Source organism: Anser anser, assembly GCF_964211835.1.
Source record: "Anser anser genome assembly, chromosome: 1".
In the NCBI taxonomy this organism is placed as follows: domain Eukaryota; kingdom Metazoa; phylum Chordata; class Aves; order Anseriformes; family Anatidae; genus Anser; species Anser anser.
The window spans coordinates 55,838,130-55,854,112 of NC_139720.1; the positions used below are offsets into that span (position 1 = coordinate 55,838,130).

Consider the following 15,983-nt stretch of genomic DNA (forward strand, 5'->3'; position numbering starts at 1 on the left):
TCCCTCCCACATACATGTGCACGGTGCCATCCCCTGCAGGGATTCACATCAGGACACACATCCAGAACTTGCGCTTCCCTCCCTTTTCCCGCAGCGTTTCTGCCATGTACTCGCTCACACAACAATGCTCGTCCCCCGTGATCCACACACACCCACGCGCGCCCTGCGCTCCCACCCCGCTCCTCGCGGCGCTTTACGCACAGCCAGCACTCCCACCCCCTTCTCGCCGGTGCCTGCTTCATGCAAACACACGCACATGCACAGACCCTCCCGAGCAGCGCTTTGCCTGGTTCCCCATGGCAATTCCTCCCCCCAGCAGCCAGCACTCACTCTCGGCTTCATAAAGCGATTAGCCCACGTACACACCCAGCCTGCACACCCACCTGAGCACCTACAGCGACTCCTCCACGTGCAGCCCCCATCCGCCTCGCACCCCGCAGCCGACAATGCCACCGTCTCACGCAGTGACTCACACACAGGCACACGGATGCACTGGCACATGCACACACACACACACACACACACACACGGCCTGTCTTGCTCCCCGTGACAGATCCGCGCGGACAGAAACATGGAGCCCACGCTCCCTGCCCATTGCCAGCAGGAATTATTCCTACGCCCTTCCACCGCCTGGTGTCTGGGCTCGTTGGATGGCACCAAGGGGAGTGATGTTTCCCATGTCCCCTCTCCCCTGGAGCGAGAGCAGTAGAGAGTGGCTTCATTGCTGCTAATATTTTTATGGAATTTATAATCTCCTGATGTCCTCTTATTGCTTGGAGAAGGCTGTTCCCCGAGCCTAACCCCATGCATGTGCTTGCACGGGTTGCTGCTGTAGGCTGTCTGGGTGGCACTGGCTTGATGCAAATCCCCCTTAATCTTCAATAATCATATTAATATAAAAGGTAACCATCTCCCTTTGGAAAACAAAGGTGGCTCTCTGGCCTGCCAGGGAAGCAATGGCATATGAAAGACCTTTCTGCCAGTGTTTATCGCTCTAAAATAAGATTTACGCTTCTAAAGCTCTCTCTTTTCTTTCATGCTTCTGAGCTGCTTCATTTTCCTCCCCTGAGCTTTCTTATTCTCTCTTTCTTGCTGCCTAACAAATTAGGCATCTAATCGCCGCTGGGAGGGCGCGATGGGAGCGCAGGGAGGTCTCTCTCCAGCATCGTGCTGATGTGTTCATGGTTAGCTTTTAAGCTGTTTGGCCTAGCAAAGATTTGGGATTGGTGGCTTCGGTTTGCTTGAGCCTGGTTGCATGCGTATGGTGGACGTAGCTTTGGGTTGCCCAAACTCTTCCTGTGCCCCAAACTGGCCAAAGGATGGGAGGGATGAGCAGCATGTCCTTGGCAGTCCTCTGCCCTTCCTTCATGCAGCCTAGATGGTGTGTGGTTTTGTGGGCTTCCTTCCCTCATTGTCCTGCTGGGCTCCCAGTGCTTTGGGCTTCCTCATATCATGGGGACAGCTGGAGTCTGCGAGCTTCCTCCGACTCACGGCAGGGACAACCCGGCTTTCGGAGGGATTATTTTTCTCCCAGCAGGGACTGCGGGTTTGTATGGTGAGATGAACCAGCCTGGAGTGGAACCACAAGATTTCTCTTGCAGCAGCACTCTGCTAAAAGTCGCAGAGACTCTAGCACTGAGTGGCCACCATTCAGCAGGACCCATTGATACAAGTCCAGACCCTGTAAGAGGTGATGGCTTTGCTCAGTGATGTGAAAATGCCTTTTAATGCACAAGTTTCCATTGTGGCTCAGTAGCCTTTTTTTTTTTTTTTTTTCTTTTAGTGCTTTTGCCTAAATCGGCTCATCTGTCCTCTAGACTTTTTGAACCTATAGGGCCAATTTCAAACAAATGTGATGGTGGTATGGATCTCAGAGAAGCTGAGAACTCATGTGTTTTGTGAAAATAGTGGGATAAAATAGATAAGAGGGAAAGTCTCTCTTCTTTTCTCTTCATAGGCCAGGTTGGATAGGGCTTTGAGCAACCTGATCTAGTGGAAGGTGTCCCTGCCCATGGCAGCAGGGCTGGAACTAAATGATCTTTAAGGTCCCTTCCAACCCAAACCATTCTATGATTCTATGATTTTATAAAGTGAGAAAGAAACCTTCACAGAGCCCCATTAAAAAAAGAAAAAAAAGGAGTGCTGTGTGAGCTCAACCCTTGGTGGACATCAGAAAAGCTACAGTGGAAGATGTTTTTTCTCTCCCTCTCCCTCTCTCTCACAAATGTCTTCCATTTGGATTTATCACAAATCCACAGGCCGTCAGGCTTCCCGTTCCCACTTCTCTTAGTTCCAACCTTCTCGGGGCTTCTGGGTGCCTCCAGGCAAAGCCACAGCTTTGTTGCCATGTAATTTGATGGTAACTCCTGCAATAAATGGGATCATCCTTCTACTGCTTTTGCTAGAGCCAGGGGCAAAAGCAAGGACCACCTCTGGCCATGCTGATGGGAGGACAGAAATTTGAAGCAGCTGCAGTGACGCCAGCAGGGCAGCAGGTATTACAGGAATTATCTGGCAGCCGTGGAGAATTCCTTCAAGTGAAGCAACAAACCCCAAGCACACTGGGAAAGGCGGCTCCCCTTTTCTGGAAAGCGGTTAGAGAAATCTCAGAAGGGCTCTGAAGCCAACACAGGAGAGCATTTTAAAGGCGGCATTTGCACCCCGAGGCCTCCCGGCAGCAGGCAGCATGCTGAGCTGGGAGGGCTGATTCCCAGCTTCAGCACAAAGTGGAGGAAAGCAGCAGGAGCCTTGGCCTGGTTTCGGGGTGTCCCCAGGGGAGCCAAGAGTGTTTGGCAGGTTTTTAATGCATGCATTTCTAATGTGAGGCTCTTAGCACCGTTTAAGCAATGGTAGAATTAAGTGCTGGCTTTTTCAGTGCACTGGGCCCCAGGAGGACAAGGTTGGCAAGGTCAGGATTGCAGGCCCAAACTGCTGCTGTGTGTGGCTTTTCTGGTTGCTTTTTCACACCGTGCCCCCTAGACCTCATATCCTAGACCCCATACCCTCATATCCTGATATCCTAGGCCTCATATCCTCCCTCAGTCATGGCCTATCCAACCCCTGCACCCCTCCACGGCCCCCAAGTTGTCCTCATTCCCCACACCATCCCTGTTCACAGTTTCAGTGTTTGTATTTGAACCTATCCTCGTCCCCGGCTATCTAACTAGTGTCTGTACTCCCATGTCACTCCCTGTGCCACCTGGATACCTGAGAATTGCAGGGGCAGGGACTGCAGGCCCCAGGCTGAGCTGAAATGGGGTCCTGGCCCATGGGAGCCACCAGGGAGGCCCCAGTTTGGGTTGGTATCAGGGCCCTTAAAACCTGTGCAATAGCGGGGAGACAGGAGCTGCTGGGGGAATGGTAAGGGCTTGCATGTTTCTTGTATGACACTCTCCATTGGGGCCTAAAAGGATTGCAGAATCTGACTTAAGGAACATTTTGGCCCTTTCTTTGGCCTGCAGCAGAGGCAAGGTTGCAGAGGTGGGAGGTGGATGGGAAGCAGGACTTCTCTGCATGGTCCCTACGTTTTTGGCACATAGCAAGGATAAACACCACTTTCATTTCCTTCCACCCCCGAACCCAGCCACCTCTTTCCTTTCCAGGCTTCTAGAACATTTCTCCTTCCAAGCCTTCTCTGTGCTACCTGATCAGGATGGGGATGTGTCTCAGAGATTGCTGGGGCTGCTGCAGAGGATTGTGGTCATGGCCTCAGTGTTGCTCCCTGTGCACCACAAGCAAGCCACGGCAGGCAATAACAACTTTAGTACAGCATTTAGAACAGCCTGTGCTGCCAGATGGAGTCAAAGCAAATGGACTGGGACCTTTCTGTATGTAGCTGGATATTGGTTTGGGGGGGTTGGAGAGGATAAAGCCAAAGGGTAATGCTCAGAGAAGGATGCTAGCAAGAGAAACCCAGGCTAAATTTTTCACTACTTGCTCAGGGGTTGCCCCTGGCCTCTCCTGGGGTGGACATACTTTGGGTACCGATGTGCCAAAAGAACGGTAGTATCTGCTGCTCATTTATTCTGCAGAGAAGACTGGGCAAGGTGGAGGAATATTATAGGAAGGCAAAGGGGCAAAGATGGTTGGGGAAAAGGTGGGACAAGGGAGGGGACTAACCCTGAGGGATGGCAGAGCTCTGTGGGTGCCAGCCTGTGGAGAGCCAGCTGTGCCTCCTGTCTGATGCATCTGTGGAGGCAGTGTCAGGAAATTGTTTCTCATTGGATTATAAGGCTGAGAAACAAAGCAACAGACTAAAAACCTCTGCCTTCTGCTTCAGTGATGGCTGATGCAAAGCTGAACATGAGGCAGCAGCTGAAGGCCGTCATATGACAATCACAACCGGCCTGAGTTTGGTGGCCTCAGACGACAAGCCGTGGGGAAGAGAGACTTTATCTTTTCCATTGGTCTAGCTCTTCTTCCCCTCCCCTTCTCTGTCTTGGCTTTCCTTTTTGGATTATTGAATATTTAAGTGTTTCTCTGTGACACTATCTCTGATCCCTTAATCCAGCTGGCCTGGTAATTCCACAGACCCAAATCAGCTCAGATTTCTCCACAGACGTAAGCCTTGTTCCTCAAGGGTTCACTCACTCCTCCTCCATTTATCTTCCTTCATTTTACTTCTGCCCTTTGTGTCTCTGTGCTAGAAATTGGTTCAGCTTTTGTGGCAAAAGCTTCAGCAGTATCTTTAGTGAGCAGCCTCCCCTCCCCCAAAAAAAGGCGCTAGAGGGGATCTTTATTCTTCACAACTAAGAATCCCTTTTTTTTTTTTTTAATAAAATTATTTTCTATGAAAGTTAAAACAAAAAAGTCCAGTGCCCACATATTTTCTTTGCTGTATGAAATGATTTTCTCCACGCTGCTTGAGGGCGCTTCTGCCAGGTTCCTGTCTCAGCACACTGGGAGAAGGGTTGAAGCCATGGCCAGAGGGAAGGGTGCTCCAAGCTGCCCTTCCCAGTCAGGACCAGGAGCTTGCCCAGATCCCAGAGATGCATTAAGGCAAATGTCACTTTGGTGGGGTAGGTGGGCGACGTCCTTCAGCTCGGTACTGCTGGGATTGCTGGGTGGGAGAACTGGGGGCTGGTATTTGATACGCTGCCTACATCCTGCTCCCCTGCATGCTCCAACCAGGCTGGCTCACCTCAACAGCCTTGTCCCTGCACCAAGAGGCAGGAAAAATGTTTAGAGCACAAGAGGTTACACGTGGCTTGAATTATTTATCCCTCTTGCATCAAGGAGGGGAGGAAACAAATTAAAAAGTGCTTTGCTTTGTTTTTAATTTTGTTGGGGGGGGGTGGAGGCTTGTTTGCATTTTCATTGCTTCATGCATTCTGTGTACATGGTTTTCAGGCAGCTGAAAATCCTTGGCTTTGGCTGTGTTTGGGGCTTGCCTTTGTTTACACTAGCAGTTTTGAGCTGAGCGCAACAGCAGCCATTTGTTTCCCAGCCTCTCTTCCCTTCCCCTCCTGCCCCCACTCCGCTGCCTTCCCCCGTGTCCCTGGCTGTGATTATGTTGCATAACGGAGCTCAGGTACACTTCTGCGTACCCCCAGTAGAAGATTATATGTCATGAGGGTTCCCTTCTCAAAGGCTTATCAGCAAGGCAGCCGGTCCCACTCCTCCTTTGCCTGCACCCCCCCCCCCCCCCCCCCCCCCAGTGCTGTCTCTTCTCCATCTCCCTCTTCTCACGAAACCTCATCATCTACACTCTTATCGCAAAGATCCCCCAACTGATGCCTCTTCTTGTCTCCTGTGTGCTTTCTTTTCCAGATTCCGGTGACAGATGGATCTCTCTCATGTGCGCTTGCTCTTTCCCTCTCTGTATTTTTGTTTTCGACATGTTTGATCTGAAGCTCTGAAGCTTCTCAGAGGGAACCTAGGAGAGAAGGAAGAGGAGGAGGAGAAGGAACTCAGGGAGCGTGAGCGACAGAGGAGGCAGCCCTGCCTTATTCTCCAAATCACACCGTGGAGGGGCAGGGGAAGACTAGAGGGGGGAGGGCTTGGGTTTGTTTTGGGGTGGGTTCGGTGTGGGTGGGGGGTGGGTGGGTGGGAGGACAGTGGAAGAAATGGGACAGTCGCTCATGAGCATCAAAGAAGATTCTCTGTCCTCAGTCTGAATTTCTGTTTAGAAAAGAAGCACAAAGTGTTCCCTTCCAGACCACTCATCCTTGGTGGCAGCTTTTGGGTGTGTTGGAAGCAAACTGCATGTATCCTCCCTGCTCCGTGCTCCTGGCTTGACCCAGAGGGCAAGAAGAAATGATGGCGTTGACACCCAATAGGACTGGGGTGCTCATGCACTTCTGTTGCTAAACCCCTATTTACTACCCCCTTTCTCTTTCCTCTGCCCCTAATTTTCCTTTTGCTGTGGTTCTGGAATTTGTATTTTTTGTTGCTTTTTTTTTTCTTTTTTAATTTTTCTTTTTTTTTTTGGCCTGATGAGGGCACCACTGCAGACCATGATGTGCCTGGGGTTGTGGGCAGCTGCCTTGCTCTGCTTGTTTTCCCCCGGCACTGTGCGAGCTGACTGCTGGCTGATCGAGGGGGACAAAGGTTATGTGTGGCTGGCCATCTGCAGCCAGAACCAGCCCCCATACGAGACCATCCCCCAGCACATCAACAGCACGGTGCATGACTTGCGTCTGAACGAGAATAAGCTCAAAGTGGTGCTGTACTCCTCCCTCAACCGCTTCGGCAACCTGACCGACCTGAACCTGACCAAGAACGAGATCTCCTATATTGAGGATGGGGCTTTCATGGGCCAGACAAACCTCCAGGTCTTGCAGCTGGGCTACAACAAACTCACAAATTTGACAGAGGGCATGTTGAGGGGCATGGCCCGGCTCCAGTTCCTATTCGTGCAGCACAACCTGATAGAGCTGGTCACCCCTACTGCCTTCTCTGAGTGCCCCAGCCTGATTAGCATCGACCTGTCGTCGAATCGTCTCAGCCGCCTGGAAGGCAACACTTTCACCAGCTTGAGCAATCTGATGGTGTGTGAGCTGGCGGGCAACCCCTTCAACTGTGACTGTAGCCTCTACAGCTTTCTTAACTGGCTGGCTCTCTTCAACAACGTCACCAAGAACTATGACCGGCTCCAGTGTGAGACGCCGCGGGAGTTTGCCGGGTACCCGCTCCTGGTACCTCGGCCTCACCACAACCGCAATGCCATCACCATCTTCCAGTCCATGTGCAGAGGTGGCACCATCCCCTCCCTCTCCAGGGTTAACCCCACCCCTTATACCCCCGACTCCCAGCGAGACTTGGATGAGGGCTCAGCCATCAGCCCCGGGGACTTCCTCTCCGTCAAGCCTCCAGCCTCCTCCACCACCGACTCCTCCTTCAGTCCCAGCATCAAGCTCCACGATGTCACCATCACCTCAGCCATCTTGATGGTAACCATCCCCATGCCCTACAGTAAGATGTATGTGCTGGTCCAATACAACAACAGCTACGTTTCTGACATTGCGACACTGAAGAGCAAGAAGGAATACGTCACTGTCAACAAGTTGAAGGCCCACACTGATTACACTTTCTGTGTGGCCTCCATCCGCAACAACAGGCGCTACAACCACACTTGCCTGACCTTTGCAACCAGGAGCAAAGGCAGGGAGGACCCCATTTCCAGTACTTCCACCACCACACACTATATCATGACCACCCTTGGTTGCCTCTTTGGGATGGTCATTGTCCTGGGGGTGGTGTACTACTGCCTGCGGAAGCGGAGGATGCAGGAAGAGAAACAGAAGTCCCTCAATGTCAAAAAGACCATCCTGGAAATGCGTTATGGGTCAGATATTGATACCAGTACCATGGTCCATCCTTCCCAGAAACTGGGTGAGCCACCAGTGATCCCTGTCTCACGGATGTCCTCCATCCCTTCCATGATTGGGGAGAAGTTGCCCCCACCAAAGTCAATGGAGGCTGGTATGGAGACCCCCAAAGTCACCACTAAAGGCAACTACATTGAGGTGCGGACTGGTGGTGGGGATGGTCTGGAACGGACCCAGCGGGATGAGGACCTGAGGGAGCTTGACAATGGGCAAGGCTCAGCTGCTGAGATCTCTACTATTGCCAAGGAGGTAGACAAGGTCAACCAGATCATCAACAACTGTATTGATGCCCTCAAGCTGGACACGGCCTCTTTCCTGGGTGGTGGGACTGGCGTAGACTCAGACATGGCCTTTGAGTGCCAGTCCATACCTGCCAGTTCCTCGGGTGGGCTAGAGCGGCCCAGCTTTCTTTCCCCACCCTACAAGGAAAGCTCCCACCACCCTTTGCAGCGCCAGCTCAGTGCTGATGCTGCCGTGGCCAGAAAGACCTGCAGCGTCTCCTCCAGTGGCTCCATCAAGAGCGCCAAGGTCTTCAGCCTGGATGTGCCTGACCACCCACCACTGAGCAAGTCTGACTCCAAATACATTGAGAAGGGCAGCCCACTCAACAGCCCTTTGGATCGTCTTCCCTTGGTGTCCCCGGGCGCCATCCACCACTTGGAGGTCAAGCCTTCGTACCACTGCAGTGAGCACCGACACTCCTTCCCGGCCCTGTACTATGAGGAAAGTGCTGACACCTTGAGCCAGCGCGTGTCGTTCCTCAAGCCACTCTCCCGCTCCAAGCGAGACTCCACGTATTCCCAGCTCTCCCCCAGACACTACTTCTCGGGTTACTCCTCCAGCCCTGAGTACTCATCGGAGAGCACCCACAAGATCTGGGAGCGATTCCGGCCTTACAAGAAGCACCACAGGGAGGAGGTTTACATGGCGGCTGGGCATGCCCTGCGGAAGAAAGTTCAGTTTGCCAAGGACGAGGATCTGCATGACATCCTGGATTACTGGAAAGGAGTCTCTGCTCAGCAGAAGCTGTGACTCTCCCCTATTCTTTCCAAGGAAACAATACAAAACAAGACCCCCCCCCCCCCAACAACCAGAAAAAAAAATGCCACTTGACTGTGAAAAAATAAACCAACAACAAAATACTCCCGACAAATACAAAACTGACAGAATTGTTTCTTAAAGTTTACAACAACAGAAAAACTCTCACACACACAGACACACACACATATGCCGAATTGTCTCTACTGTGTTACGGGGACCATTGTTCTGCCTGCAGATGGTTGGGAGGAGAGTCCTGCTCTGACACTGTGGTAACAACACTGGAGTGCGGGTGGGTGGCACTGGGAGGGGGTGGCAGTGGTGGCAGGGGATGGGCAGGGACGAACACTCACCGGGCATGGAACTCAGCTGTGAACTATTGCTCTTTCTGTTCCTCTTGCTGCTTGAGAGATGATTTTTCATTTTAGTGGGAGGGGAGAACTTTGGTTTAGAGAGCTTCTCTGCCCACTTCTTACACCTACTTTTCCAAATTTTTTGTCACCTTAGTTCCCCCCCCCCCCCCCATATCCTTTGGAAGTCGAGGCTTTTCTCTCTCTTCTGTCCCCTTCCAAGTTAGGTGGGATTTGTTGGAAGAAGTTCTCTCACTCCTTTTCCTTTTCCTCTTCCCTACCCATCTCCCTAGGCTTGCACTTTTTGTCTAGATATTTCAGGAACCTCCATCATCCTCAGAGGAAGGAGAGTGTGATGGACAGGAGGTAGACTTGCCATACAACAGGCTCTGTGACCTTGTTGCTCTCCCCTCTCCCCTTCTCCCACCATGCTATTGTTGTTGAACATCAGTGATCCTGGAGTGATAGGCCTGCTTAGAGCCAGTTATCTGCCAGTCACTGAGGGGGTATGTCTGTGCTCTTTTGCACATCAAGTCAGGTCCTCAAGGAAATGTAGATGAGGAGTCATGAAGGTCCAGTCTTTCAGAGGTGCAAAGGGTTCCCATGTCTTCATGGGTGTCAGTCATAGGTCATGGGTCCTACCATTTCCCACCACGCACACCCATGCTGAGGCTGACCTGAGGAGTAGGTTTGGTACACTGTTTTACCTCCCTTACTATGAGGAAGGGACCTGGAAAGGAGTTAAGCAGAACAACTTGTATGTGAAGCTTCTGCAGTTCTTCCCAGCTGACTTGCATCATGTTGGGAGAAGGGTAGAAGAACATCAGACATCCTCCTTGCTTTCCTCAGGAGAGCTGAGTGCAAAAATAGGGTTTCTATTGCTTAGAAAGCACTGGGTTCATAGAAAAGACACTGAGTGGCTTCCACTTGCATAGGCCATGGATACTTTGGCATGAATAGGAGATAGCGTAGGGTGAAGGCAAAAGCACAGGAAATAAAAGGGATGTAAGAGTGGGCCTGGGAGCAGCCCAGGAGGGTTGGCTCCAAGAGAAGCTCCCTTTCTGTGTGCAGCCATATGGTGTGCTGGGCTAGAGGATGCTAGCCTCTGGATAGCAGTGTTCTTCTGAATACTTAAGAGGCCCTTAATACTTAAGAGTCAGAACAAACTTACCACCTCCTAAATCCTCCACCTCCTCACAGTTAGCTGTGACAGACTTTTCTTAGGGACTCTTTAACATCTTGTCAAAAAAACCCACAAGTTTTCCTTGCTAGGTCCCAGCCTCTCTCCCTTGGATAGAAGAGCTGCCACAGTGTTGGGAATGAGCATATTGCCCTCTCCACTTCATCCTGTTTCCGAGCAGCCCAACAAAGCACAATCGTGGCACCCTCTCTCCCAGAGTTTCCTTGTCAGGCAGGGGTGGCTGCCTGCTGAGTGCATCTTCAGTGCATTTTTTATGCAGCACTGTGGGCTTCCTCTCCATGAGCTGCACACCCCAATCGCTCTTGGCTATCGTTCACACCTACCAGGATGAGAGTGAGGGCCTGTGTTGTGTTGGCCTTTCCCAAGTGGCTATTTCCTTTCTGAGGTGCTCCTCTGGAGCGCCAATGTGTTTGGGGGCCCTGGGAAAAGGACGAGTGTGAAGTACCTTCTCTGGGAGTTGTTTATGTGCTGCCTGCACATTATCAGTCAGGTAATAGTGTTGCCAGCTCTGACAGCTGGTTTCAGTGCTGGAGGTAACATAGCTTCATCTTCTAAAAGTGAGGAGAAGCAGTAGGCAGAGCCTGGTGTGCAAAAATCAGAGTGATACACCTCAAGGTCTAAGCTTGTGAAGATCCTTAGCATCCCTTCCTTGTAGGGATGCTGAGAGTAACAATCCTAAGCCAGCTCTGGATCCCATAGCCGCAGCCTCCTTCACTGTCAGCCACATTCCCCACAGCCAGAGCATCATCTTGCTTTGAGTCCAGAGGTATCTGTGGTACTGACTCCACCCTGTAAGAGTCAGTGCAACGCAGCAGAAGGGGTGTGTGTGTGCAGAATGATGAAGGACATCGCTGCTGCTGGGTTTTCCTCCATGTTGGGACAATGCAGCAAAGCAAGGCGGGCAAATGCTGTGAGAGGTGCTTAGGCACAGCAGAGACCTCTCCAGCTGCCATGTGGAACAGGCCCAGTGGTCTTCCAGAGTGGCGGCTGTCCGAACTGGAAAGACTAATGGCTGGGGCACAGAATTGGATGGGAAAAGGAGGATGTCAGGCACAGGGGGATGGAGTCCTGTTCCGCTCCCCACCTCTTCCCTCCCTGTGCTTCTCCTCTGCTTTATGGTCTTGTAATGAGTTCTGCTCATATAGGTTTTTGGGGGAAGCCTTAACCTGTAATGGTTTCTGCTCCCTCTGCTCATCACCCCAGCAAGGCAGAGTGGTCAGGAATACAAGTGTCATCAAGCCCTTCTTTTGCCTGTGGTAGGGTAAGGCTGGGTGCGGGGGATAAGCCATTTCTCTCCCCATTGTAGCCCCCCACTCCAAACCAGTGGGTGAAGTTTGCACAAGATGGACTGTTCTGTGGGAGGAAGAGGGCAAGGAAGGGGAACAGTGTCCCACCTTCCTTCCTCCTCCCTTCTTCCTTGTCCTGCTCCTTCCCCAGGGATGAGGGCTCACGAAGTGATGCCAGCCCTGTTGGAGGAAAGCAGATTTAACGTTATATTTGCATGATGATTTTACTGTATTTTTCTGAGCAAACACCTGTTGTATATGTGCCAGTTTGTTGGAATTTAACCTCCTCCCCAAAGTCTCACCCATCCTTGTCCCTGTTTTCCGTGCTCCTTTCCTTCATCCCCGATGTGATTTTATGAGAGACTCCTACCAGTTTGGGAGGGAACACAACCGCAAGAGATCCCAACCTAATCAGCCTCATAAAAAACTCCCCCTCCTCTTTTCAGTGCCCCTTCCCCTTGCCCTGTATGTGGTCTCTTAGCTGCTTTTCAGGGTTGCGTGTATGAAGGGGGATGTGTTATATACCAAAGGCCTGTTCTTTCTAGTGGTCATCATTTCTCCTAATTATTTAGAAAAAGGAGTGAGGTCCATGGAGACAGATCTCATAAGAGAAATGGGCATCCATCTGCCCTGGTTTCACCTTCCCCAGATCTTCAAGCAAGGCCATTCTTGGGGGAGCAAGGACTACCTCACCTGAAGAGAAACCTCTGTCACAGTAAAAGCTTGATTTGGAGCCTGGTGCAGTTGCTGGAAGACCTCCCACCACCTTCCTCTCATTGGTTGCAGGAGGCTCTGGGTTAGGTCTGTCCTACTCCTCCTCTCCTGCGGGTGGCCCTGGCAGAGGGCAGGGCCTGATGACAACTCTAAGACCTCCATGGTGGGAAAAGGCCCAAAGAGAAGCCTGAAGTTTCTAAGCCCTCTATGGCAGGCTCACCCCTGCCTTCTCCCAAGGCAAAGTGAATCCATGGGGCAGAACCAGGATCAGCCCCCTTCACATTTTATTACTGGGTTGGTGACTCCCAACAGGGAAAATCAAGGGTTTAGTTTGCCTCACTGAGAAGAGCGGAGGGTGAGGAATGAGAAGGGATGCTGACCTGCCCTTTCCCCCAAGAACAGGCCCAGGGGAGCTGTGCTGGATTCCCACACCCATAAGAATGAACGTGAGACCCTAGGTGTGCTGTTCCCGTGGTGCAGAGCCCTTCCCCACCCCTGCGGGTGCTGCCCCAGCTCCTGCTCCAGTGCCACGTTCCCCTCGCCCGCTCCCCACTCTTCTGTGCTGAATAAATCCCTCCTGAGGCAGGTGTGAAATATTCATGACTGACAAATGAAGATTTATGTCAGGCTGAGGAGGCTTCTGTGTGTTTGCAATGCTAATCAGCCTGCCTTCCTGGAGGAGGCTCTGCCAGGAAGGCTTGGGGGAAGGAGGGGGAGATGCAGGAGGGAAAAAGGAGCCAAGGAAGAGAAAGAAGGGGCAGAGACAGCAGGGATGAGGAGGGTCTGCTGTACTGAAGGGACCAAGGGATGGGGAGGGCGCTAGGAGGAAACAGGGAGAGGGAGGGGACAGAGAAGAGGGTTAGGATGGAAGGAACAGGGGAAGAGATGGACGCACAGGAAAGAATAAGAAAGAAAGGACCAGTGAGAGGAAGGACTGAATGCATAGGGGGAGAGGAGGTGGGGAGTAAGTCAATGCCTGAAGAGAAAAGCTGGACAGACTTCATGATGAGCTGTGGCCCCTCTCTGTAGGGCAGAGCTCAGCGCTACAGGTCGGGCAGCTGCCACACGGGCAGGAGCTGGAGCCACGGCCCCGAAAGCACATTTGCCATGCTTGTTGCTGACTCGGCTGCGTCTGGAAGCACACACGGCCTCCGGGAACCTGGAGAACTCCCCTCTTCCACAGCCACCACCTCCTTCAGCACAAGCTGCACTCATGGAGCCACGTCCTCCTGCAGGAGCCAGCCTGCTGCTGATGTCCCACCGCCTGAACCGGAGGGAGCATCTTCGGGGTGACTCAGTGTGGGAAAGACACTGAGCGCCACCCTCCACCGGGCTGCCGGGGTCTCTCATAGGGCTGGAGGAGCCCGCCCCACCTCAGCTGCCTCTCCCCTACCCTGGATCAGGCAGGTGTTTGGGTTTTTTTCCCCAAAGAAGGGGCAGAGGGGGGGGTCTGTTGCCTCCCCCATACACACACACGCACCCTGTCCCTCCAGTCACTTTGCTCTTGTGCTGTGAGGGGCTTTCTTGATCTGCCTCCCCATTTCTTCCCCTGCCTCGTGCTGTGGGAAGCTCTCCCTATACCTCTCCCCATGCAGCTCTGCCATGGCAGCTCTAACCCACCCCGTTCAACCCTTCTCCTCTTTCCCCCTCTCACGGGTCCCCTTTCGTCCACCCCATCCTCACGTGTTTGGCTTGGCCTTCGCCTCCCCGTTACCACCACCGCCACTGTGAGGCCTTGCTCTTCGGTGGTCTGCTCCCACCGCCTGCTCTCCCCCTGTCCCTGGGGGGAAGGAGGAGCCGGATGGGTCAGGCAAGGTCCACCGGGGCTGGTACCGCTGGTCCATCCACAAGCACAGCACCTGGGGCGAGGGGGTGGGAAGGGGTGGGCAGCTGCGGGGGCAAAGAGCCAAGGGGGGGGGCTCCCCTTGAATGTAAAGAAGGGCCTCGGAGGCAGCTGCTGGGACTGGCTCCTTGTGGCCTCTTTGGTGTTCCTCTTTCCGCAACAACCCTGTGACCCCCCCGGTTGTGTATGGACACATTTGAGTTGGAGTTATGTTCTTTTCTCTGTTCTTTTATTTTTTTCTTTCCTTCTTTTGGATTTCTCTTTCTTTCTCTTCCTTTTCTTTCTCTCTCTCTTTTCTTTTTCTTCTTTCTTTTCCTGTTTTAAAACTGAATGGCACGAAATCGTTTTTCCTCAACTCGGAGATTCCTGTATGGAGAAAATCAATTTCTATATTTGCAATAAATTTCTTATTTAAAAAAAAGCAACAAAAAATCCAAAAAAACAACAAACATAAAATATGAAAAGCTGCTTCTGAGTCTGTTTGTCCCAGCCTTGTCTTGCACAGGAAGTGGGATGGGATGGGAGGGAACGGGGTAAGGGAGAAACTGAGAAAGCTGGGTGAGGGTGTGGGAGAAGGATTCTGGACATCTGCTCCCCACTAATACACTTTTCTCTGCACTTGGAAGTTGCCTTATTGTGGAGCACCGTTTGGATGCATCCTCAGTTTTGCTGAGTCCTCAGTTCTCTCATGATGCTGGTCCTCTACTGCTCAGCACCCAGTTCACATCCCATCCCAGGCATGCATACACCACTGCCTGGGTGTAGGACAGAGCTTCCTCACCCATCAACAACACCACAAATCCTCAGCTGGTGGTAAGAGGCATCCTCTGCCAAGCTCCAGAGCTGTCCAGAGAAACTCACTCCAAGCCAGGTGATTTGGCCATGGGTAGTGACTAAGCAATCTGTGCCCTAATCCACCAGCAGATATCCTGATCTCAGCTCTTCCTAAGCATCAATATTTCAAGGCAAGAATACAGCTAGCAAATCTGTGTGTATTGGTGCATTTATACACATAATTAGGCCAATTTGTTCATGGTGACATAGCAGCTATTCTCTTAAATGTCTTCTCTCTTCTCCAGCTCCTGATTTTTTCTCATTTCTAGTCTCTCCAAGAGTGGTAGTGCTGTCTGGCTCAGAGATTTATGTCTTTTGCCCTTGCATGTCCAGCTTCGATCAAACAGGTCTAACAGTGGCTTTTGAGCTTCCTTCCTGGAGGCAGCTGCTAGGACTAGCTGTTCACATCCTCTGTTCCTGGAGTAGAAAAGGGCAGAAATAAGCAGTCGGGGGTGGGGAGGTGAATGTGAATATGGACACAACAGTGACTTTCAGCTCCTGGATATATATGCCGCAGAAGCTGGCAACTCTTATTAATGCTTGAATTGATTTTAGAGCAGCCTTGGGGGCAGCTGCCTACTACAGGCTTTACAGTCTAATGTGTTCTTCCTTGGTCCTGGAAAGGATGACTGAGTGTAGGAAGGAATGGTTCTGGGCTCTGCGTCTCTAGGGGATGGACAATAATGCATAACAAAGAGGAGCTCTGCTGGGGTTAATCAGAATTTCAAGTGCTTGGTGGAAAGTTGGATCTTTGGGTCAAAGAGGAATTCCTGACACCTGCATCTCTGCAGTGGAGGGATATGGGCCGTCAGAAAAAGGGAATCTCAAACCTTGAGAGGAATTAATACACAACTTTTAAACTGGTGTAATCTAATCAGTAGAGTGCCC

The 15,983-nt window shown here is 51.8% G+C and overlaps 1 protein-coding gene and 1 long non-coding RNA gene across 2 annotated transcripts in view; both read left to right on the plus strand.

Annotated features, from left to right (window-relative positions):
* The window catches only part of LOC310888362, a 42,993-nt gene extending 36,991 nt beyond the window's left edge, over positions 1–6,002 (plus strand). The window contains exon 3 of the long non-coding RNA XR_014575885.1: positions 5,770–6,002. This is a non-coding gene — a long non-coding RNA (uncharacterized lncRNA). The remainder of the gene's footprint in view (positions 1–5,769) is intronic.
* Positions 6,003–6,044: 42 nt separating this feature from the next.
* On the plus strand, positions 6,045–14,701 carry ELFN2 (extracellular leucine rich repeat and fibronectin type III domain containing 2). The gene has a single exon (XM_083804222.1). The coding sequence runs from the start codon at positions 6,435–6,437 to the stop codon at positions 8,859–8,861; it is 2,427 nt and encodes an 808-aa protein (XP_083660348.1). The 5' UTR covers positions 6,045–6,434; the 3' UTR covers positions 8,862–14,701.
* The last annotated feature ends 1,282 nt before the right edge of the window (positions 14,702–15,983 follow it).

What these genes read in the sequence shown, in the direction of transcription:
- ELFN2 (XM_083804222.1), top strand. Translation starts at nt 6,435, where the DNA reads ATGAGGGCACCACTGCAGACCATGATGTGCCTGGGGTTGTGGGCAGCT.